The sequence below is a fragment of the Odocoileus virginianus genome, chromosome 15 (genome assembly GCF_023699985.2).
Source record: "Odocoileus virginianus isolate 20LAN1187 ecotype Illinois chromosome 15, Ovbor_1.2, whole genome shotgun sequence".
In the NCBI taxonomy this organism is placed as follows: Eukaryota; Metazoa; Chordata; class Mammalia; order Artiodactyla; family Cervidae; genus Odocoileus; species Odocoileus virginianus.
The window spans coordinates 20,918,217-20,942,469 of NC_069688.1; the positions used below are offsets into that span (position 1 = coordinate 20,918,217).

At 42.4% G+C, this 24,253-nt stretch overlaps 2 protein-coding genes across 9 annotated transcripts in view; one reads left to right on the forward strand and one right to left on the reverse strand.

Moving 5' to 3' along the window:
• PLAG1 (PLAG1 zinc finger) overlaps positions 1-9,525 on the reverse strand; it is a 51,910-nt gene extending 42,385 nt beyond the window's left edge. For both annotated transcript variants that reach the window (XM_020900829.2, XM_020900827.2), the window contains exon 1: positions 9,313-9,525. The gene's annotated coding sequence lies outside the window, so the exon portion shown is untranslated. The remainder of the gene's footprint in view (positions 1-9,312) is intronic.
• A 405-nt stretch (positions 9,526-9,930) lies between these two features.
• CHCHD7 (coiled-coil-helix-coiled-coil-helix domain containing 7) lies at positions 9,931-23,367 on the forward strand. 7 transcript variants are annotated; one of them, XM_070477133.1, is made up of 5 exons: positions 9,945-10,037; positions 11,170-11,414; positions 13,081-13,150; positions 14,495-14,593; positions 15,546-15,681. In XM_070477133.1, exons 3-5 carry the CDS (start codon positions 13,097-13,099, stop codon positions 15,648-15,650), a joined length of 258 nt encoding a protein of 85 aa, XP_070333234.1. In that variant the 5' UTR covers positions 9,945-10,037; positions 11,170-11,414; positions 13,081-13,096; the 3' UTR covers positions 15,651-15,681. The 7 variants fall into 7 exon arrangements, with proteins under 7 accessions (XP_070333237.1, XP_020756489.1, XP_070333234.1 ...); XM_020900831.2 differs by having other exon boundaries at positions 11,170-11,329; XM_020900834.2 differs by having other exon boundaries at positions 9,947-10,037; positions 11,362-11,414.
• The last annotated feature ends 886 nt before the right edge of the window (positions 23,368-24,253 follow it).

The following is a 24,253-nucleotide window of genomic DNA, read 5'->3' on the forward strand; positions in this document are numbered from 1 at the left end:
TTTAGTCCTCATTTTTGGAGGGATGAGTCTAGCTAAAGGTTGTCAATTTATTTACCTTTTCAAAGAACCAGCTCTTAGCTTCATTGATTTTTTCTATTATCTTTTTTACTCTCTATTTCATTTTTTCCTCTAATCTTTCACGTTTCCTTCTTTTCTTTTTCGAGTTCCTTGACTCTTTTTATAGTTCCTAAAATATCTCTAAAAGTTAGGTTGTTTATTTGAACATGAAGATATAACATCTGTGAATATTCATGTACCCAACACAGGAGCACCTAAATATACAAAGTAAACATAGGGAGAAATAGACAGTAATACTATAATAGAACAGAACTTTAGAACCCAACTTACACTAATGGTTAGATCATCCAGAAAGAAAATAAGGAAATATCAGCCTTAAATGACATGTTAGATCAGGTAGACTTAATGCATATTGGCAGAACATTCTATAAGAGCAACAGAACACACATTCTTCTCAAGTGCACATGAAGCATTTTTCCAAGACAGACCATATGTTAGGTCACAAAACAAGTCCCAATAAATTTAAGAGAACTGAAATCACATCAAATATCCTTTCTGAATCACAATGGTATGAAACTAGAGGACAATTACATGAAGAAAACCAGAAAATTTCCAAATATGTGGAGATAAAACAAAATGCTACTGAACAACCAAAGGGTCAAAGAAGACATCAAAAGAGAAATTAAAAAACAAAAACCCTTGAGATAAATGAAAATGAAAATGGAACATACCAAAATTGATGGGATGCAGCAAAAGCAGTTTTGAGAAATAAGTTCATAGTGATAAATGCCTAACACCAGAAAGAAGAAAGCTTCTAGCATATATTTACAAAGATAACCTTAGCTATGACTAAGAGTATTTCAAGACAGGAATTCTTTTAAGAATAACATGATCTAGGGAACAGAAATTCTCTTATTAAATAAAAGCAGTTAAAGTTTTGAAATAACTATCTTAAATAGATTATAATGTCCAAAAAGAAAGGGTTTTAAGGAAAACACTGTTATACTACTAGAAGAAAAGAAAAAAAGCCTAAAATATCCCTAAAGTATCAAATGCTTTAATGATTAAAATTTCAAATGCAATGAATATGCAACTGATAGAGATATAAGCAACACTAAACCATTCCTCTCCATTTTTCTTTGAAAAATAAGTATAATAATTGAATGTTATAATTATTGAAATAATTTTGCCCATATATTTAAAAAATACATTTTCATTAACTGTCAAAGGATAGATGCTTAGGAACATTTGTAAGCTACCAGACTTTCACATGTGTTCACTTTTGTTTACAAACTTTTGAGGCATACAAAAATAGATTCGGGTACAATAACAACTTTCAATTAAAATTCCTTATATTTCAGCAGTACATCAAGTTATCTAGTTAAATATTTAAAACCATCATTCTATGTCTAATTAAAACAATTACTTGATAGTTTACTTTCATTTTGATTTGGGTAAGTGATTATGATAATATATCTTACCTGTAATATCTTTTAAGATGTGATGTCCACCAAATTATAACTAAGGGACACCTGTGTTATTCAGTTTTCTTATAGCTAAAGCAACCTGTATTAAAAGCTAAACCTGATATGTGTACTTTACACAGGGCATAGTTAAATCAGTTATTTATTGCATGACAGTAGCTCTGAGAATGCTCAAACTTTATGAAGCAGAAAAAGAAAACTATAAAATATCACTAACTGCTGTTAGAGGTATGCCTTATACTCATGGGCAGTTTGTTTGAGCCATTCTAAACTATTCCAAATAAGAACTACTAAGACTGCTTCTACCACTCATAGTATAATTAACTATTTTATTATATATCTAGTTTTATTTTACTGCTGAGACACTGTGTATTTGAATAGTAATTTTAGGTAAAATTATATTAATATTACAAGAAGAATATAATTGAAATTGAAAACTTACCCAATTAAATTACTTGAAACAATAACAAATGAGAAAAACACAAGAAAAATATTTTCTCAGTTTTATTCAGAAAACAATTTTAGAAGAAGGGGAGCAAATTCATGTTTGAGATATAGTTTATAATCAGATATGATAATCATATTAATATTTATGTTTAAGGTTATAATAGATCTTATCTAAACATATAAAGTGACAACTCTCCCATAAACTGCAAATTTACAGCAAATTTAGTTTTAGAGTAAAGGAGCTAGTTTCTCTTCTTTGGAATGGAATAGTTAAAGAAATTAAATTTAGGAAATGCACAAAATAGTTTTAAAAAGGTAATGTACCCTTATATAAAACAGTATTTTCATTTCATTGTCTAAAGTTGATAAAAATAAAACCTATTAGTGTAACTGTTTTAGAATATGATGAAAAGTGATGTGGGCTCTACGTAATTCCAACATTAAGGCAATACAAGGAAATAAAATCAAGTTATTGAGAAAATCTACTAGTCTAAAATTCAACTGGGGCTATTTTGAACCTGCACATTTGAACCACCTCAAACTTTCAGGTTCAATTTCTTAAAATTCTTCTGATTAAGAACAATTCAGTCAACTTTTTACTAAAATATCTTCAAGTGGAAAAAAATTGATTAAAACATTTTTCTAATTCTGCCTATTAGTCAAAGGAACTAAATTCCTCCTTCTCTGACTTCTAGTTGAACAGTCTCCGAAAATGTATCTCAAAACTCAAGGCTCTAATGTCAAACTATTGATTTAAAAGATAAAATTTTTCAAAAAATCGGATGGCAGCCTTGCAGTTGTAGCATTTCATCTGACAATTAACATTTTCACATTCAGAAACTAAAAGATAGGATATCATAAATAATCAATAAACAATATGCAATTCAAACACTGGTTTGAGACAATAGTTCAAATATCTAACATCTGAAAGCCTAAAACGAGTCTCTGACCTCAAAAAAGGTCGAGTTCAAGGGTCTGCAATGGCAGATACCACAGTCTGCTGAGACCCTTGAAGAAAAGATGCCTCTTTCACCCTCAAAATATTTTCTAATATTAAAAGAAAATTCCACTCTCGAAAACAATACTGTAATAGGTCTAGATTCTCCTTCAGAAAATCAATTGCTAATTAATAAATGGGGAAGAAAATTTCTTTAACTGTCAGCCTACCCCTAAAAACACTTCAGAAATCAAAAAGTTTGTTGAGTGTTCTTATCTTTACCTTATGAAAAGCTTTTAAAATGTTACTGAGTCTGGAAGAAATGACTTAAATTGCCCTGAAAAAAGTTCAGAAAGTACACTGTTCTTAAACTAAGGTTTTAAAATTTATTTCATTAACTTAATGGGAAGTTTTAAAGTTTCTGAAGAAGAATTAAGAAAATAATTTTCAACAGTTTCTAAGATTTTTCAGAACACTTCACTTAGGTACACATTTGAAATAATCTTTACTCTTTTAAAAAAATAACAAAAAATCATTTTTTCTTATTTAAAAATAAAGTATTCTGAATAACTGCTACATATTATTCTTAGAGTTTAATTTAGTTTACTACAAGTCTAAAGATATGGAGGAAAAATTGAGGAGGAATCTGTTTTTAAAAGGTTACCATAAACCAGCAATTTGTATTAAAAATACTCTCTTACAGATTCCCCCAATTACCACTCTCATTTTGGGGGAGTAAATTTACTATTATTTGCTTTATAGTTAGTTATTCTTTATTCACAGAAGTCAAATTTTAAAGTTACCATGACTAAACCTGATATTCTCATATAACTAGTTCTTTCCCCATTAATTTTGGACATTTTAGTCCACACTTAGGTTCTTATAATACACTTTTCCTTACAATTTTTTTTAAGAAAACAAACAAACAAACATCAAAAAGAACATTTTTGCTTTCTAACACATTCATATTTCTAGGTTTTCTATGTATTTAAATTAGGAAAAAGTTTTCACTTAAAAAAAAACACAGGGAAACACTTCAAGCAAATTGCTCCTTCTATTAACCTAGGATACAACTGCCTAAATTCATTCATTCTACATAGGCATACCCCTTTCTTGGGTTGCCATCTAAATTCCCCCCACATACTGTGGTTAGTTTTAAAGCCATGTCCCTGCAGTAACTCTGTTTACAAGACATTCAGGGACTTTTCAATACTAACAATTTTAATGCAGTATCACAACCACTTCACTTTTTAAAAATGAGATACTGTTTTCTAAAATTGGGATTTTGTTCTCTGATAAGCATTAAAAAAAAAAAGAACAAAAACCTTAACACTTGAACAACACACACCAGTGCATACACAAAATCAGAAAACAAAAATACCAAAGCACCCCTGGTAGTTCCTCATCACCATATCCTTGTCAATACCACCCTGGAGGGAGGAGGCAGAGACAGGTGGACACCCAGGGTAGAATGTAAACTACTGGGCACTAGGCCAAGCGATTTAAAACTAAAAATCAAATTATGCCCCTGGTAATAATGTCTACCAGGCTTTCATACCTGTGTATTTCTCACAACTTCAAATGTTAATAACTACACATCAATACTTTCAGAAAATGTTATGATGTAAAATTTTGCATTTAATTTCTCAAATTAAATTTGCTAATGAGATATAAAAGTTGCCCTGTTATAAAAGAAATATAGTAACACAGTAGATGTCAGGTTCAGGCTTTTTCAAAAAAAGAAAAAATTAGGTACTGAAATACACACAAAAGTAAAAATTAGTTACCTCCAAAGTGGTCTTATTGTAAAATGGGAAAGAATTCCCCTGCATGAATTCTAAAATCATAGTTAACTTTCAGTTCATCAATTCACTGTACCCTGCCCTCACATTTAACTTATTTGTAAATACTTTTCCAAGGCTACCTAAACACTTACTAATTGGTTAAATATGCTGCCTACATTAATTCCTGTTACAATTAAAGAAATTAAGGGTCCATTTTTGCTCCTCTGCAGTGTTCGATATATTTTCAAAGTATTTGATGTTTCAGATAAGGTGTTTATCAGGTTCTTAAAACAGCTAAAAAATGGCTCAAGGGACAACTTTTAGCCTTTTTACCTTGAACATATTCACTATCCTGGATTTTGCTGAACACATTCAGTTGTTCTTGCCTTCTTCTGAAACTCTTCCCTTACTCAAATAACTTAACTAAAGAAGCTAAGATGTTATCAATATAAAGAGGAAAATTTTTATTTATTTCCTATACATTTGGAAACACATCAAAAAGAACAAGTATTCCAGATTGTGTAAGTAAAGTTACTCAGTAAAACTTTTTTCTTGGGTGTGTGTCTGTGTGTATATATGTGTGTGTAACAGGTAACTTTTCAGACATATTAATTTTCCAAAGAACAAGATTCTAAATAAAGAACATTAAAACATTCCTGGAAGGAACCAATATTTTGATTACACAGCTCAAGGAGCAAATGATTATCAAAACAAAACTTCAAAGACAGCTATAGATACATGTTTTAGTTCTCAAGCTTTTCAAATCTCAAAGACAGCAGCATTATATTTCATTCAGCAAATAACAATTTAATTCTTAGAAAGGAAAATTTCCAGAATACCAAACCAAAATGTATGTAGTGACAACCAGGATTATGTTAAAAACAAAGGAAAAAAAAGGACACCTTTGTATGATTTTAAAACACCAAGAGTACACTTACAACTTCGAAAATATACTGATAAAAACATATTCACTAATTTATTTAGCTATGTCTGTTTATTAAAATATTTAGATATGTAATAAATATGCAGATGTTGAATTTTATCAGAATTAGCCCATATTTATAAATCATCTTCCACAGCAGCTAAATTCCTTATAGAATGTCCAATAGCAAAATTAGGCATATAAATTTCAAATTAGCATCTCCAGCTATGAGGCTTCTCTAATTCTACCTGAAATAAAGATTATGAGTATATAACAGCCTTAACTTATTTCTGTTAATTGGTACAATTTAATAGTAGCTTCAGAAAAAGGATGTTCAACAGGTAGTATTTCTTAGTCATTACAAAAACTCAGTACAATCAATTCAAATGAGTAATTATGGTATGTCCTAGCTAAACGAGACTCTCCAAGGAATTACAGGTTTTATACTTGTGTGCTCTGAATATATTTTCTGATTCAGACAAGTAGCCAGGTGTGTAAAACCCAAACATGAAGAAGGTTTCATACCACCTTTTGTGATATAGAAAAAAAAAAAAATCACAATACCAGCACTTTTATTTAGGATGACAATAAACTAATCATAATGTGAAGTGTCCAAGCAAACTGAATAACTCCATGGTCTCATGTAACTGGAAGAAATACTTTTTCTTCACATTTACAGAAACTAAATTTATTGATACTAGTAACTGGTTTGTCAAAGTGGCAACTATTCAAGATCTAAAAGTCTCACTTATTTTAAATCCATACTGAATTTGACTACTTATACTCAATGTAACTGTCTCCAGCCAAACTACAATGAACATGTAAGATAAATTTCAAAGGTTTTGTAAGTATTAATGGCACCATGAAACCTCTGCAAAGATTATTTGGGGGGGGGGGGAGTTTCCCTTCTCCACTGACAGTTTAATCACTTTCCAATCAATTTGATTTAACAGTGGTTCATGGGATTAATTTTTTTAATGAGTTCTTAGAAAGTTGCAATTGCTTCCAAAATCAGAAACCACACTATACGGATGTAACTACTACTATCGAGGTATTTACGGAAAGGTGCAGGTAAGAGTTCAGATGTAAACACAGGTTAACGTACACCAGACTTCAAAATAATAATTTGTTTGTACAGTATGGCCAGAAAAAAATATTCTATATAAGAAGTCTAAAAATCCAGTCCTTATTTTAATCCATTTATATAAATCATAAAAACAAAGGAAAATAGGTATCTATTCTAGAAACTTCATATACCTGTGGAAAATGGAACACAAGTAAATTCTATTCAAGGTGAACCTTAATGTCCAATAGAGTACAGCATACAACTTACATATTTTCAATTTTGAAAATATTGTGAAAATCTAAGCCATCAGAGTCAATAGTAGTTTATGATCAGTAAACATTTCCTGTTAAATAACACAAATAAATTCAACTTAAAAGATGCAAACCGGTAGGTCACAGGACTTTAAAACCTTTTCATTTCAAAGGCACAGAGTTACTGCACATGTATAGGATGGGGCTTTAAAATGGGTATGCGTAAACTTTTCCATGGTGTTGGTGTATGTGCTTTTTTTTTCCCTTAAAGAAATGCCTACTGCTTACAGAGTAAAAGAATCTCCACCACTCTGTCTGCAGTTTTCAACCAGAAGTCCTCAGTGTACCTTAAGCCAAATTGAATATTAGGTATTTTACAGCTTTTACAAAATGGCTGTAAAATCATATTATGGGCATACACAGCTCTTTGATCTCACTGCACAGAATTCATAACTGTTCAATAATGCTATACCATTACACCACACACCTTAAACTATTTCCATTTTTCCACAATTCCTTCCAAAATCAGCTTCCAGAGCACAGCAATGTAACATGCAAAGTTCCTGGGAGGGCTTGTTACACAAAAGAACAGCTTGGAAACAAACTGATCTACACAATATCCATCTTCTGTTGAGCCTGCTTTAGCCCTCCTTTCCCTCCATCACTGCTAAAGGTGGGTGCGTTTGAGTCATGGAAAGAGGAGGCTCTTCCATCACCACACCCTCCCAGCACCTCTGCTGCTGGTCCTCACGCAGGGCTTCTGTGTAGGTGATGAAAAATCTTAAGAAAAGAGAAGCTGTCCCTTTAAAATGCCCTGCTCTGTCCCACATCCCACGTGGAAACCAACATCAGCAGCACTTTCCCATTAACTTCACTGTGATGCAAGAGGCACCATCCTTTTCTATACATAAAACCAGAAAACCTCGGCTGGACATTCTTTCCTGAGGATGAGCAGGTGAAGCAAACGTGTCAGGAGGCGAGGAGCTCAGTAACTCCCCACCCCACCCCAAAAGGTGCTCCAGTCTTGCACACCAGCCTCTGTGTGCACCACCACCTCCCTACCCCTCCTCTGTAGAGCCTAGTTTAAAGAAAGGAGGGAGCCACCAACAAAACCTGAAGCATAAATGCGACGAAAATGCAATTCAAAGCCGAAAGGGTTTATTCTTCCAATCACACATATTAACTCTATTAAGAAAATGGCATCACTTTTTTTTTTCCACCGGGGGGAGAGAAAAAAAAACCCGCAACGATCATTAAAACAGAGTTATAAAATAGCAAATATAGTGTTTATCTTATGTCAGATCAGCCCACATTACCATTAAGTTTAGCAGTTTCTGCACTACCACCTCCCCCCCCCTCCCCCTCCTTCTCGAGCATCGGATTTTCACGTTTTCTCATTGTCGGTTGAGTTATAAAAGGCTTTTGCCCTTCGAAAGTTTTGAAAAAATAAATAAATATTAACTCCTTGGTCCCTGCAAAGTCAAAATGGACTTCAGGGGAAAGGCGGTTCATCCTTTTACCTTGAGCGAGAAAAGGGGGAGCATCCCGGATTTTTTGGGATTTTTTTGCGATTTTTAAAAAATTTTTATTTGGTTATATGCCTGAGTTCTCCCTCCATTTTGGTTGTTTATGATACTGACAACAAGCTGTCCCTGGTCTGTGCAGATCTCCTGCTTTCATTTAGCACCCCCCTCCCCCCCCGCAGCCACACACCCGGGGCTCACACCTCCTCGCAGACCCCGCACCCCGACCCCGACTCGCCCACCTGAGGAAAGGGCGAAAACAAATGCATTTCTCCAAAAAAGAAAAACCTCTTTTGAAAAAAGGGGCAAAGTTCCCCCCAAGTCACTCCAAGTGCCCCCCAAATATTGCCGACTGCGGGTTTCCGCCAGGCCCTTTGGGGACCCACCTTCCCCCGGGATGTTTTGGTAGAAAATGCGGAGAGTTTACTCTCAAAACCGAATTTATATTAATTTTTCCCTTATTTTTCGGGTCTCTAATGTCTTCCGCTCTCGCTGCTGCCGCTGCCGCTGTCACAATATTCGCAGCACCAGAGAGGAGGCGGAGGAGGAGGAAAACTTTTCAAACTTTCCAGACCCTGAATAAAGGGGTTTTTTTTTTTCCCACCGACCTCACCTTCGGGTCTCCAGCCGCATCGCCCCCTGCCCTGTCAGAAGCGACTTCGGGAGTCCCCGCACCCCCGCCCGATTATTTTTATTTTATTTTTTATTATTATTTTTCTCTCTGGGGTCCTGAGCAGGGGCTGAGAGCAGCACAAACTTTTTCCTCCTCCTTTCGCCGCCGCGGCTCCTCTGCCCCCTCAGCGAGTCCCATAATTTAAATAACCCTGATATTTCTCCCGCTAAACGCCTCTCCGCCGCCCCGGACCCCGGGAGAACTCACCGCGGGGCTTTAACATCCTCCCTCCGGCCCGTCCGCCGCCTTTACACCGCCCGCGGAATTTCTAATAATTTTTTTCTCATATTTCGGGCTGGACGCGGCGGGCCTGGAAATTGTTTCCTTACGCCTCTTTCCAGCAGCCATTGTAGTGTATGCGCTGCCCCTGCAGCCCAACTTGCAGCTGCCGCCGCCGCCGCCGCCGCCGCCGCCGACGTCGCGCCCACCGCCGCCTCCCCCGGCCCGCTCGGCCGCCGCCCCCGCCTCCCGCCGGCCCGCCCCCTGCCCCCGCCCGCCGCTGCGCCCGCCCCCCCCGCCCTTCCCCGCGCGCTCCGCCCCGGGGCCGGCCACTGGGTGCCGCCGCCGCCGCAGCTGCGCCCTCCGATTGGCCTGCCGCACCGCCAGTCAAGCCGAAGTGTTAAGAGGAGGGCCGCGGCGAGGGGGGCGCGGCGGGGCGGGGGCGGAGGCGGGGTCGCGAGCACCGCCCCGCCCACTCCTCCCGCCTCGGCCCTCCTCCCGCCAACTGGGGGCGGGGCGAGGCCCGCCCGCCCCCGCCGAGCCGGGACCCTCTCGGCTGTCAGTCAGGCGGCGGGGCGCGCTGATTGGGTCGGCGGCCGCCGAGGAGCGGGGGCAGCACGTTGGGATGCGCGCTACTTAAGGCCCAGCTGCGTGAGCCATTGACGTGTTTGGAGCTGGAGACGGCCTGGGCGCTGGCGGAGCGGCCGCCCGAGGTGAGTGGTTTCCCCGCCCCCCCACTCCCCCCCATCTCCCCCCGCTTTCTCTCCGCCGCGGCTGCAGGGCTGCGGGAAGAGACTGGCGCGCCCGGGCCGCCGCGGGACCCGCAGTCGCGTCTCTGGCGTGAAGCCGCCTCCACCAGGCCTCGCCTAGGCGCGGGCCTCTTGCCGTTGCGCTTCCTCGTGGCGACGCGGGTCTCCTCGGGCCGGGGCCGAGGAGATGCCCCCTGCCCGGGAACCCCCAGCCCTTCCTTCACCTTTCCTTCCCAGCCTTTGGGGCGTAATCGGCCCCCCGCCTCCCCGCCCGTGCCCCCAGTTCCCTGCGTTTTCTTCGCCCCCTGCCCTCCTGGGTGCCGTCGAAAGTGAGAGCAAGGTGTGTTCACCTGCGCCCACCGCTCACAAGATTGGACGGGCAGCTTTCTGGAGGCCGCGGGCCTGGGGTCGCCTCGCTCCGGGGTCTCCTCTGGCCTTCCCCGGCCCCTCCGCAAGGCCACCCCGACTTCCTGATCCGCCGCCTGCTCCCAGACGTACGTTGGAGGGTCGAATGCCTCGAGGGACGCGTTGCGGGTTCCCGACGGCTGCTCCTGCGGTGGGGAGGCCCGCAGCCCTACCTGGGCTCGGACAGCCTGGGGGCGCGGGCGGTGGTGGTGGCAGGGGGCCTTGGACCGGTCAGCAGCGTTCCCTTCCCTTGCAAAGCTGCTCCGAGTGGGGACGTGGAACCAGTGGATGGAAAGTCAAGAAATACTGTTTAAAGTAGTTTGCCCTTTGCAGAAAGCGTTGAGAGCTCTTCCTCAAATGTGCTGTGTTTTTTTTTGCGCCTCCTCCTTCAAATCGTTGGTTTCTCTCTGACTGTCCTCTGCGGACAGAGCTTAGGCATGTTTGTTTGTTACCTTCAGAGAGTAAGTAGATGAGGCCTCCCTAGCGGAACAGCCACTTTCAGCCCCGCTCCTCACTGTAAACTGACATTTCCTCTTCATTTCCAGTTATTACATGTGGGTTCGTGCAGAGCAGGTGACAGTCGGAAATCCAGACTTAGATTGACTGGGATTTAGAACCCGGAAGGGAAAGGAAAGGAACGGTGAATAAATTCCTACAGCAAACCTGATTCGGTATATATGATGTTACCTAGGTGGTCCGACGATGGTGATAGAAAGTAGAACACTTTCACGGAAGGGGGGCAACCTGAGTTCAGTCTGCGTCCCATCATTGTTGAGATTACATCCAAGGAGTGTGAACAGCGGAGCAGAGCTCTGTGTTCAGAGCCCGGGACACATGTAGACAAGAAAGCCGTGAGTTCATTTTGTGCCCTCACCTGTCTTAGGAAGAAGTCAAGCCCGCAAAGAAATTGTGTTCTGGAGAGGAAGAAGCCTCTAGGTACAGTTGAACAGCATCTTGAATTTTCTTCTTGCCAAGAGATTTCTGTTAGCTAAGTGTACTCACGTATTGGTCAATGAAGATCATAAAATAGATTACTTACTGAAAGGACCTGGAAGGGTTAGACTCTTTTCCATCCTTCTTTGCAAAGGTTATCCCCTTTAGCTTGGACATCCTGATCTTTCTTGTAAAAGAGAAAGGGAACTAGTTGACTCATGATCCTAGAATACCTCCACTTCTCAGGAGCTTATGGGGGTTTGATTGTTTTTCCTGAACGTACTTATGGCTCATATTTTTTGATGGCCCCATCTTGGGGAAGGGAAGTAGAAACCATTTTGTACAGAAGTTCAGAGCTCTGTCTAGTTATACTGACGCAGTTTTTTATTCATTGGTGTTTTGGGTAGGTCATCCTACATTATTTGCTGTCGTCTTTGATCTTGAGGTAAAAGTTAAGCTAGAGTGGGATTCAGGGGTAGGTTCCATAAAGTTAGTGCTGAGCATTTAAAAATATTTGTGGGTGGCTCATTGATAATATGCCAATATGTTGAAATAAAGAATTGTGTTTAACAAGTAGTTGAGTTTTTTTTAAAAAAAAAATTGTCTTTTAGTTCATGTCTATGATGTGTCTTTGAAGATAACAGGCATACCAATTTCAGTTAGATTCATTAGAGAGGGCAGTTGTCCTGGGATAATATAGGTGACCTACTTGTTATAAGAGTATATGATTTGACTTGGAATCCCTAATTGGCTCTTAGAGAACTGTGTTCATCTTTAATTGATAAAGGCTCCTTCAGGCTGTATGCCTATAGGGCTTTAACCAGAAGATGAATGTGCCGCAGTGGTGTTCCCTTACCTCCTTTATCCCTGGAAGTATCAGTTAAGTAGAAGATGCCTTTGGGAAGTTAAGTTTCAGATTTCCTTTTTTTTAACTTTTCAAAATGTCCACTGAGCAATAACTTTGGTGGTTTATTTATTTATTTATTGGTATATTGGCCAGGACAGGCCACAGAGTAGACATTCAGGTACTTTAGTTGACAAATTTTTCCTAAGTTGAGTTGTACTAAATTATTCCACCCTTACTTTGTGTGCTAATCAGTGTATAATAAGGAAGTAATCAGTAGAATGAATGCTGTATTTTTGTTAACGTATTTGTTTAGTTTATAGATATTATTGTCTTTTAGTCACTTAAAGTCAGTCTGACTCTGCAACTTCATAGACTGTAGCCTGCCAGGCTCCTCTGTCCATGGAATTCTCCAGGCAAGAATACTGGAGTGGGTTGTCAGTACTACCTCCAGGGGGTCTTCTCAACCCAGGGGTAGAACTCTTGTCTCCTGCATTGGCAGGCAGATTCTTTACCACTGAGCCACCTTTAGAAATAGGAGTAAACTAAAACTGAATTTTAGCGTAACTTTCTCTCTGAACATTGTAGTCAGATTTCAGTAGAGGCACTTAAACAGTTTAAACAAGGCCTTAGTGCTGAGGCATGAGTCAGTGTAGAGAATCACATCCAAGTCTTCATTCTGAAAATACAGAGAGCGCGTGAGTTCCTCACTAGAAAGTCTTTATGCCAGAGTTAGCTCTTCAGGTACTGTACTTGCGGAGTTGATGAGGCTTAACCGACTCGTGTGCCATCCACTGTGTTACCCTTCCCAACCTCTGCCTGCAGGGAGAAGACACTTAGGATGCCCATGGTGACGCGGAGGCTGAGGGACCCTGACATAAACCCTTGCTTGTCGGTAAGCTGGTTGGCTTTGAATTGTCACAAGTATTAAGTTGGAAAAATAAGCGTCTTCTGATTTTGTGGGCATCAGTTTTCTGCAATTCTTGAATAAAGTTATTCCTGTACAAGAAACATTCATGGCCTGTGTATCCTTATTTCACAAGAGCATTTTTAGATATTCATCATTTAGCTGACAAAGACTCATCTCTTTTTTGAGTTTCCCTAATTTGTAGAGCATACAAGCTTTTAGTTGTCACTCTTAACACTAGACAAGCATGTGCAACACTGAGGAAATTCTTGAGTCCAAACATTCAAAGTTGGAAAGTAGGTATTTTTAGATGGTTACTGAAATTTATGTTTTGATAGCAGTGATTTCATCATGTCCCTGAGACCACCTCGCTGAGAGTGAAGGGCTGATAACTGAATTAGAGTATTTAAAGCGTGAAGGTTTTCACAAGGGTATCAATGTAAACAAAACATTTTGTTGTTAAAATCATTTATTGGCATTTATTGCCAATTCTTAGCAGTTCTTAACTTGTGGCATTGTCATCCTTGAATAAGGCAGCCATCGAACTGGTGCTATGAAAATTATATTTCCCAATTCATATGCATTTTCCAAATATACACATTTGTTAAATATTTGGCATGGAGTATTGGCTTTGTTCTACTTGAAATCTGTTTTCAGCAGTTTTCCTAAGTTGCTTTAGATAAACCATGTTTCTCAGATCTGTGAAGCAAATTACTTGCCCTTAATTTAAAGTTTTCCTTTAGATGACTTCTCAGAATCATGCCTTTCACTTTGAAGTTTGTTATCCAATCTACTTCCAGTTCAGACAGCTAAACTTTAATTACCAAATGGCAGCTACCCTCCTTTGAACTTGTAGCCCCGTGTGGCTCACTTCAGTTTTGAAGTGATATTAATGATACCTATTAAAATTACTGACATAATAGTGTATTTTCTTGCATAATGGAGTGAATGATAGCCAAACTTACATTGAGATGAATGTCGTTACTTTAATTTACCTTGTTGTAGACCAGTCATTAGCTGTTTACTTAGGGTCTTGAAACCACCTTAACATCAAGTTCAACTCCAGGTGAGAACTTGGAGGAGTGGAGAGCTGCCCTCTGAGTCAGGAGATGAGGTTTGGCTTCTGCTATGCAGCAGTGAATTTTTTTTTTCTTTTGGCCCTGCTTTACAGTCTTAGTTCCCCAACAGGGATTAAACCCAGGCCCCTGGGAGTGAAAGTGTTTGAAACTATCTCCAGTTATCTGCTCTGGGGGACGCAGCTTCAGAGGTGTGTGTATCTGTTTTTTAGATGCCACTCTGCCTCCTAAATGCTGCCTGTCTTGCATATTTAAGGAATCGGACGCGTCTACCAGATGCATGGCCGAAAATAACTATGACAAGGAGAGCTGTTCCTCTCACTTCTTGAAGTACAAGAACTGCCGGAAGTTCTGGGTAAGCTTGGCTCGGTCACCTCTGTTAGAACTCATCTGTTAAGCATGAGTCTGAAGCCTGAGGTTTGTCAGAACCCACCACCCTTCCTTAGATGGCTGTGGGAAGCCCACCTTTCCGACCACATCCCCCGTGTGCCCTCAGGACCCTCGGGCACTCTCGTTGGCTGCCTCACCCTCTCCCATGTGTGAGGATGTAGCTCCAACCGAGGTGGGTCTGCCTACGTGGATCAGTATCTTGTCATCATGTTAGTTTTCTAAAGGTGGATGGACTGGCAGGCTTGCCCTGTCACCATATGTATCCGGCTTCTTTTCCTGCCTCCTACTCCCCCACCGCTGCCCATGGTCCCCGTTTTCTATATATATTGTAATTTCTGCTTCTCTGAGCACTGGCTCCAATGGCTTCCTTTCCCTGTGTTCACTCACCTGTTGTGGTCACCTGTTGGCTCCTTTGGGCAGTTGTTCTGAGCTCTTGGTGAGCTGTGCTCCTGGGCTGGTAGTTCAACACTGTATCCCCATCCTAGTAACAGGTGACATATTCTTGTGGGAATATTGGGGCTTCCCTGGAGGCACGATAGTAGAGAACTTACCTGCAATGCAGGAGATGCGGGTTTGATCCCTGGGTCAGGAACATCCCCTGGATAAGGAAATGACAACCCACTCCAGTATTCTTGCCTAGGAAATCCCAGAGACAGAGGAGCCGGGCGGGCTACAGTCCATGGGGTCACAAAGCAGTCGGACAAGACTTGGCAATTAAACTACCACCACCACCAAGAGAATAATCACTTCTGTTTAATGCATAATCTCAAAACGTTATCTAGAGTCCTAGAATTTATTTTTTTTTAACCTGCCCTTTTGTGTTTCCTTTTAGAAGACGCAATAGCCGATTACTGGCAGTTGATTGGCATTTAGTATGTGACTGATTCTGGTTTCTTCTCTTTTGTACATACTTGTAGAACTCTGTCATGATCCAGAGAAGACAGAACGGAGTGAAGCCGCCCATGCCCACAGCAGCAGAGAGAGACGAGATCTTAGGAGCAATGGGGAAGATGCCCTATTGAGTGTTTGCATTAAAATTGTTTATTTAACTTAGGCACAGATAAATATTTTAATAAGTGGTTACTGCGACTTCATAAGACCTTTCGGGCCTTACCCAGACAGAACTCGGATTCCTCAGGGGAAGTCCCATGTCCTCCGCTTCTGCTGTCAGTGCCACGATGAGAGTGGGCCACCCCGGCTCTGCCACGTCCCCGACTTCACAAGACTTGCTGAAGGCAATGGGGCCTTAGGAACAGCTCGGTGGAGAGTTGAGCTTTTCCGCTGGGTCTTGAGAGAAAGAAGTAAGATGCGAACAAGGGAGGGATTAACGGGGGTGAAAGGGAGGCAGTGTCTCCAAGGAAGGGAAGTGATGTGCGTGACAGCACCACAGAGGGCGGGCTGGAGCCGCGTGTGGAGAGCAGTGTGTGGACTGTCCCCCTGGAGGGGTGGTGGGGAGCAGACTGGACGGCAGGTCCAGGGTGAGTACCCGTTGGGCCTGTCCCAGGCATATCACTAAGGTCTCTTCCCTGACATCACTCATGTACCTTGATTTAAAAAGCCTTGGGGAGGCACGGGTGTCTTTAAGTGACATACAGAGAACTGGTTTTCTTTATGTTTCCTTAAGGATGGGCTTAGTCAAAGGATTCTGTGACTGCAGTCTGTGATTACTGGACAGCCTTCTAAAGAAAAGGTGATGCTTTCAGAGGTGGGGTTTCTACCTGCAGGATGAGATGGACAAGGAGGGGCTGGGGTTTGTCAGGTGATTGCAACACAGGATGAGGCTGGAGCTGAGCTTCATTTTATGATATAAAAGCGAGAATATTCAGTATCATGACTGGGGTGGTGTTGTAAAGCAGGTTTCAAACTCACCGCCTTTTAAAATCCAGGGTCTTTCATTTACAGGATTGCTTTGTAAAAGACACATTATTTGATCAAATTTCATGTGTACAGAAAGTGAAAACAGATAGTATGTGTCCCTTCTCTTTGTCTGGTCCTGGTGCAGGAATATTAACGACAGCCGCTGACACAAACTGTCCAGCTCGTTGGTTCTAGTCCAAAACCCAGGTCAGAGGTTTTTAAACTATGGAACTTTTATTTTCAAGTATGATTCTATTCAAATAAAAGGTAGAATTGTTTCAGAAATTCCTTGATTTGTATTGATTGCCAAAATGATGGATTTAGATAGGAGCTGACAAGAAATGAATACTTACTGTGTAAGAAACATTTCAGTACTTCTAGGTGTATTTAAGAGTGGAATTTCAACATCACCTTTTTAAATGTACATACCAATATCCACATTTATTTGTCCTGGCCTAGCTCTTTTTATTTTTAAGTAGCAGGTTTATCAACGTGCAATTTGTATACCATGTAAATCATTTGTTTAAAGTGTACAGTGCAATGGTTTTTTATTAGTAGTATATTGACAAAATTGTCATCCATCCCCACAATTGATTTTAGGAGGCATCACCCCAGAAAGAAAGCCTGTACCTGTTAGCACTCTTGATCTGCTCCTAACACACACCACCCTTCATCCCCACTTTACATCCCCAACACTCAGGCACCTACTCACCTACTTTTTGTCTCTAGAATTGCCTGCTCTGGACATTTCCATAAATGGCATCGTGCACCTTGTGATCTTTGGTGACTGGTTTCTTTTCCTCAACCTCATGTTCTCAAGGTTCAGTCCCGATGCTGATATCAGTGCTTCATTTTGTTGCTGACAAAGCTTCCATTGTGTGAATATACCACATTTCATTTATACGTTCATCAGTTGACAGGTATTTGGGTTGTTTGCGTTATTGGCTTTTTTATGAGTTGTGTTGCTTCTTGAAACTTGTGTGTACAAGTTTTTGCATAGACAGCGTCTTTTTGGATATATGCCCAGCAGTTGAACCGGTGTGACCATACTGGGTCATGTGGTGAGTACATTTAGTCTTTTGAGGAGCCAGCATGTTTTCTAGAGTGGCAGCACCACTTGACAGCATATCAGAGTTCCAGTTTTTTCACATGCTCGTTAACATTTATTGTAACAACCGCGTTTGATGACAGCCATCCTAGAGGGCCTGAGCTGGTACCTCATTGGGGTTTTCATTTGCATTTCCCTGATGGCTGATGATGCTGAGCATCTTTTTACATACATACCGGCCACTTAGAGATCTTCTTTGGAGAAATGTTTGATCAGATCCTTTGCCCATTTTTATTTTTTTATTTTTTCATTTATTTTTATTAGTTGGAGGCTAATTACTTCACAACATTGCAGTGGATTTTGTCATACATTGACATGAATCAGCCATGGAGTTACATGTGTTCCCCATCCCAATCCCCCCTCTTACCTCCCTCTCCACCCAATTCCTCTGGGTCTTCCCAGTGCAGCAGGCCTGAGCACTTGTCTCATGCATCCCACCTGGGCTGGTGATCTGTTTCACTATAGATAATATACATGCTGTTCTCTCGAAACATCCCACCCTCGCTTTCTCCCACAGAGTCCAAAAGTCTGTTCTGTACATCTGTGTCTCTTTTTCTGTTTTGCATATAGGGTTATCATTACCATCTTGCTAAATTCCATATATATGTGTTAGTATGCTGTAATGTTCTTTATCTTTCTGGCTTACTTCACTCTGTATAATGGGCTCCAGTTTCATCCATCTCATTAGAACTGATTCAAATGAATTCTTTTTAACAGCTGAGTAATATTCCATGGTGTATATGTACCACAGCTTCCTTATCCATTCGTCTGCTGATGCCTTTGCCCATTTTTAAATTGGGTTGTGTATCTTTATCACTGCCAGAGTCCTTTACACACACTAGATACACGTCCCTGATAAAATACATGGTTTGTAAATTTTATCTCCCATTCTGAATATGTTGTGTTTGCACTTCATGGTGTCTTTTGAAACACAGAAGCTTTTCATTCTGATGTAGTCCAATTCATGGTGGTGGTTGTAGCTTTTGGTGTCATGTCTACAAAAAAGTCCAAAGGTTAACATATGTGTTTCTTCTAAGAGCTACATGGTTGTAGTTATCCAGATATTCTTGAAGGATGGAAGCAATGTCATCCACTATAATGGACGTAGCAATGTCAACTACTCCAAGAAGCAGTTCTGTCCATAACACCTTCCTAGGAAGCTTCTAGTATATAGTAAATGATCAACAGCTCTGTATGTGTTTGGGGAAGGCAGACTTTTAAAACTGAACATGTTGGAAAACACGGCAGATTCAAACAATATGAATGGGTATACAATGTAAATAAATTTGCCCAGAAGCAGCCAATGTCAGGGGTTTTCAAGGTCTTGCATGCAAGTACAGGCACATCCCAGTGCTTCCCAGGTGACCCAGTGGCACAGTTCAATCCCTGGGTCAGGAAGATTCCCCTGGAGAAGGAAGTGGCAACCCACTCCAGTATTCTTGCCTGGGAAGTGCCATGGACAGAGGAGCCTGGCAGGCCTACAGTCTGTGGGGTCACAAAAGAGTTGGACACAACTTAGCAAGTAAACAGCAGTTATAGCTGTATATTTGGTTTGCAAAAGAACATGGTAGTGCGTGAGTGGAGACGCGTGGCCTTTTCCACTGAGCAGTGTAGTTTGGAATAGTTCTGCATGGCTGGTTACAGGTCCACTGTAGGTCTTTCCTTGTGAGATACTAGGTCATGGACCCATTTCCCAGAGATGGATTCCTTTCCTCTTAGAAGTAATGTCAGCTATGAGTGCTTTGCCTGTTCTTTTATCTATATGCTGCATTTCTAAGAGTGAAGTTTCTAGGCTGAAGATTTCATTAGTTTGAATTTTGTAGTTACTCCTTCCCCCAGGAAGCATGCCTTCACAGTCCTGGATGAAAAGCCTGTGAGTCCTTCCTTGTTCCTCAGGCCCTCATTCCCGCTGGGCACTTTAAAACTTCCATCCTTATCGTTGATGAGTGAAAAATGGAATGGGCATATTTATTTCCTTTGCGCTTTTTTTTTCTTCTTCTTAGATTGTTGCTAATGCTTGGCTTGGTAAGAAAATTTATTAATACCTGTTTGTCATATGTATTCTATCTATTTTTCCCAGTTTGTCTTTTAACTTTGCATTTTCATTTCAGAGCAGTATTTTACATTTTAAGGTAATTAAATGGATCAGTCTTTTTGCTTATGGTTTCTGCTGCTCAATAAGTATTAAATGAATCCAGCTGCAAGCACTGCAGTTTGATTCTACTCCACAAGCCTTAGCAAAGTGCCCACAGTGTGCAGAGCGCTGGGGTAACCATCGGGAGGAGCAAGGCACCACCGGCCTCAGGAGACTTTGAGATGGTCCCTGGAGGATGGGCCCCTGGGAGGGGCAGAAGCAAGCTTGCCAGAGGGTGAGTGACCTTGACAGACACATCCTCTTATTGGCTGGAAGAGTAGATGAAGGCAGTGGCAGGGGCTGTGGACAGGTGGCTTAGGATCACATTGTGTGTGGCCTCGAAGGCTGTTCCAAGGACTTAAACTTGACTCTATAGAAGGGAAAGCTCTGCAGGGTTCTGAGATAAAGAAGGTCAAGTCAACACACTTGACTTGTGTGTTGAGAAGGGTAATTGTGGAGAGGCTGGTTCAGAGGTTATGGTGATGGTCCGGGATCCCTTCTACCATCTACACTGTCTCCCGCAGAAATCCTGGTCCACTTCAGGCCCTCCTTGGTATGGCAGCCCAGTGACCCCCCTACTTGCCTCCTTGAACTTCCCGAGACCTGCCATCACCTTAGGGTAAACATCCACATTCCCTCCTCTTGTTTACATGGTCCTGGCCATCCAGCAACATGTGTAAAGGGTGCAGGCTTGAGCAGGGTGGGGAGGGTGTGTTTTTGGACACACTGGACCCAGGCTCTGTCCTCAAGGGCCCTAGTCTTCAGGGAGGGAGACCGATAACACAGCTGCCTCCTCCCAGACACAGGGTCTCCTGCACCCACGCAGCTCCCTGAGCGACCTGGTCCTCCCAGCCAAGCGCCCCAGCCTCCTGGGCTGCAGTCGGGTCTCCCCGGACCTTCAGCCCCTGGCTGTGTCTGCAGCCTCTGTACCACCTCATCACAGCCCGTCTCACTTCCCAGCTCCCAGCTCCATGGTGCCTCTCACTTCGTGAGTTCATGTAGTCAGATGTCATAGAACCTGGAAAATAACGTCACCTGTGCATGCTCAGTCGTGTCTGAGCCTTTGCAGCCCCGTGGGCTAAAGCCCACCAGGCTCGTCTGCCCATGGAAATTTTCAGGCAAGAATACTGGAGTGGGTTGCCATTTCCTTTTCCAGGGGATCTTCCTGACGTAGGGAATCAAACCCAAGTCCCTTGCGTCTCTTGCATTGGCAGGAAGATTCTTTACCACCAGTGCCCCTGAGCTGACTTTTTAACTTCACTTTTTTGGTTTTGTATTTTGTAGAAGAAGAAGTGTGAAATGCTGTATTCTGAAAAGGAAATTGAATGAGGTGGACTGGGTCTGGTCTGCAGTTACAACCCCAGAAACAGCTTTCATGGACGGACGCCTGCATCAGGACCAAGTGTGCCTAATGCCTGAAACGGCAGGGTGGCCACTGTGGGCCCCCGGACCCAGTCAGGTGACTTTCTCAGGGCCACCAGGCTCTGCCTCTGCCCTGGATGGAGCTGTTGCACAACCAAATATCAAGTCCACGTCTGAACACCTGCTCGCTTCTAGGAGACCTCCTGGCTTACATTCTGCAAACCTGCTGGCTTATAGGACCAGCGCCATTCACAAACATTCCCTTGGGCTGTGCGTTCAGATTCACTGTGTTTCATCACTGTTTATTTTTTCTCTTCTCAAAATTTTATTTATTTTGGTCGCACCATGCGGCATGTGGGATCTGAAGTTGTGCATGTGAAATCTAGTTCCCCAATGAGGGATCGAACCTGGGGCCCCTACAGGGGGCAGATTCTTAACCACTGGGCCACCAGGGAAGTCCCTTCATTACTGTGTAGAGACCACAGATTAGCTTGATACCAACTCAGACTGCTCCACCAGTCCTGATCGTCATCCTGGAGAAAGAAGAGAATCAGGGTGGGCTCTACCTGTCTTCAGGGTGGGTGGGGTGAAGGAGGGGCAAGTATAGGGTGTTGAGATGGGAGTGGGGGGGGGTGGGGTTGTGGGGGAGGAGAGAATGACCTGCCCAGCATGGTGAACACTGAGGAGAAAGGTTGTTCACAGTGAAAATAAAGCTTCCAACAGCAGAAATCCACGTAATACCCAGAAGCCACACCCAAACTTGGTGTGAAAACGGCACTGCATTTGGAGTCAGTTCCCAGGACTGAGTTCAGGCTCTGCCACTTGCTGCCATTACAACCTGAGCAAACGACTGACTCTTTCAAAGCCTTTTGTCCTGGGAATACGTCTTTGAAAAATGCCATAACTTCCTGTAGGTTGTTCCACAGCAGGTTTCATGTGTGGCATGCAAGTAGGTATTATTAGTATTTCAAATGCATTGATAAAAAGATAGTGGATTTATAGGTAATAAGTGAAAGCCTGGCTAATTCTTGGTCTGCTCTGAAAACTGATACCAACTACAACAATCTTCTTACTTGACCCCCTAAACCCATCTCTGCTGGAGAAGATTGCAAGAAGTCAAACTCTTTGTTTCATTTACTGCTTTATTTTTATAGTTTTATTACATAATTTGGCCCAGAATGTTGTCCTTACAGATATCTTCTCACACTGTTGTTCAATCCCACAATCGTGTCCAACTCTGTGACACCATGGACTGCAGCATGCCAGGCTTCCCTGTCCTTCAGCATTTCCTGGCATTTGCTCAGATTCATGTCCATTGAGTCGGTGATGCCATCCAACCATCTCATTCTCTGTTGTCCCCTTCTCCTGCCCTCCATCTTTCCCAGCATCAGGGACTTCTCCAGTGAGTCAGTTCTTCAGATCACGTCGTCAGAGTGCTAGAGCTTCAACTTTGCACTCTATGCCCCCATCCTAGTTGCTTCATGTATACTCGAAGCCTCTGATAAGAACAAGTAAAAAGCTTCATTTTGGGGTGGTGGGGGGTTGGCAGATGATAAGAACAAGTCATTTGCCACATCAGTCAGACGTTTACTCTGCCTTGGTGCTTGGGGCCTGAGCTGCATAAACAGAGCTGATTGGACCTGCCCACGGCTGGGAGCATTCTGCTGCTGCTTTTGCAAAGCCATCCTCTGGTCCGTTTAGGAGCAGACTTGTGGTGGGTCAGCTCTACTTCACACCAGTCCTTACCCTATTCCAGAAGTAACTGTCTGCCGTCTGTACCCTCCCAGTGCCTGAGCACCCCATGCAGCACCAGTCCACTCTGTAACTAGATGCATGTTCTGTCATGTGCCCAGTTGTAGACCTAGGTTGTCCCCATTACATCTCCTGCTAAACTGCAGAAGCAGTCTGTCCTGACACTTCTGTTTGTGTGGCACCTTGCAGTTTTTAAGGCAGTATCAGAAATGTCCTATTAATTGCACAGCCCACCCCGTGGGAAGCCAGGCATCTTCCTGGGTACAGGATACAGGAGCAAAACTTGTACCCTGTAGGCTGTGATCCATGCAAATGCCATGCATCTCTGACCTTCACATTCCTCATCCCGCATAGACATGGCCTCACAGCATTTTACATTTTCTTTGCAGCTCCTGACTCTGCCTAGTGTTCCAGTTACTATTCATTTCATCATTTAATACTGAGTCTACACAAATAAAAGGCTTCTACATGTGATGTAAAAATAAGGATTCATACAAATAAATTTACAAGTTAGTTTGTGTGACCATGTGACTGACTCTTCACCAAACCTCTAAGAAATCTCCCCAAATGTTTGGTCCTGGCTGCCCTGTCACCATGCCTGTGTCTTCTGCTCCAGAGATGTCAGAGGAACATGACATCGATGTGATGACCACGCTGTTTGTTGTGAAGAGCAAGGAAAAGGAAGGCCAAGGTCTGGGTTGTCTGCAGAGAGAGGAGACTCCTGGATAAAAAGGTGGACTTTGTCAATCTGGTGTGCTGAAGTGCTTCCTGACACACACCCGGGCTTCTTAGAGACTTGGGGACTCATGGCCGGGGTGGGGGTGTTTCCACTTTGCGGTTCATGGGCTTGGTAGCTGGAGCTGTCATCTCGTCTCTCTTGAAACATGGATGATATCCTGTAGAACCGCATTCCAGACCCTTGACAGCTTCTGTGTGTAATTCCCACTTTTGAAGGATGTCTTTCACAAGCTCTGTGGACTACATTTCTTGAGAAAACAAGACCCAACAACAATTCAAACAGCAGCACACCCCACCTTGTTGCAGCTCCTGAGTTTTGTTCCTGGTGGGGGCATGGCTCCAGCCCCTCAAGACACAAAAGGGCTCAGAACAGTGTCTGGGTCACTTACCTGTCTGTCTCTTCAGAAGCCCGTTTATTTATCCTTTCGGGATAGGCGTGGGGAGAAGATGTGGAAAGTGGAGGAAATAAGGGACAGGACGGGAGGGGTGCGGCTGGTGATTGAAGGTAGGGGCAACCCTACTTCTTTCTAGCTGTCCTAAGCAGTGGGCTCTGGATAATTGCTTCGACGTAGAAGTCTCAGTTCTGCAACTGTGAAATGCCAACATTTTAGAGTTAACCTGGGCCAGGAGTCAAGATGATGGCTGTCAAAAGCTTAGCACGGTAACTGGACCAT

Coding starts and splice junctions, on each gene's coding strand:
- CHCHD7 (XM_020900830.2), top strand. CDS start 13,097: ATGCCCATGGTGACGCGGAGGCTGAGGGACCCTGACATAAACCCTTGC. Junction 13,151..14,494: donor ACATAAACCCTTGCTTGTCG/GTAAGCTGGTTG, acceptor TGCATATTTAAG/GAATCGGACGCGTCTACCAG. Junction 14,594..15,545: donor AGAACTGCCGGAAGTTCTGG/GTAAGCTTGGCT, acceptor ACATACTTGTAG/AACTCTGTCATGATCCAGAG.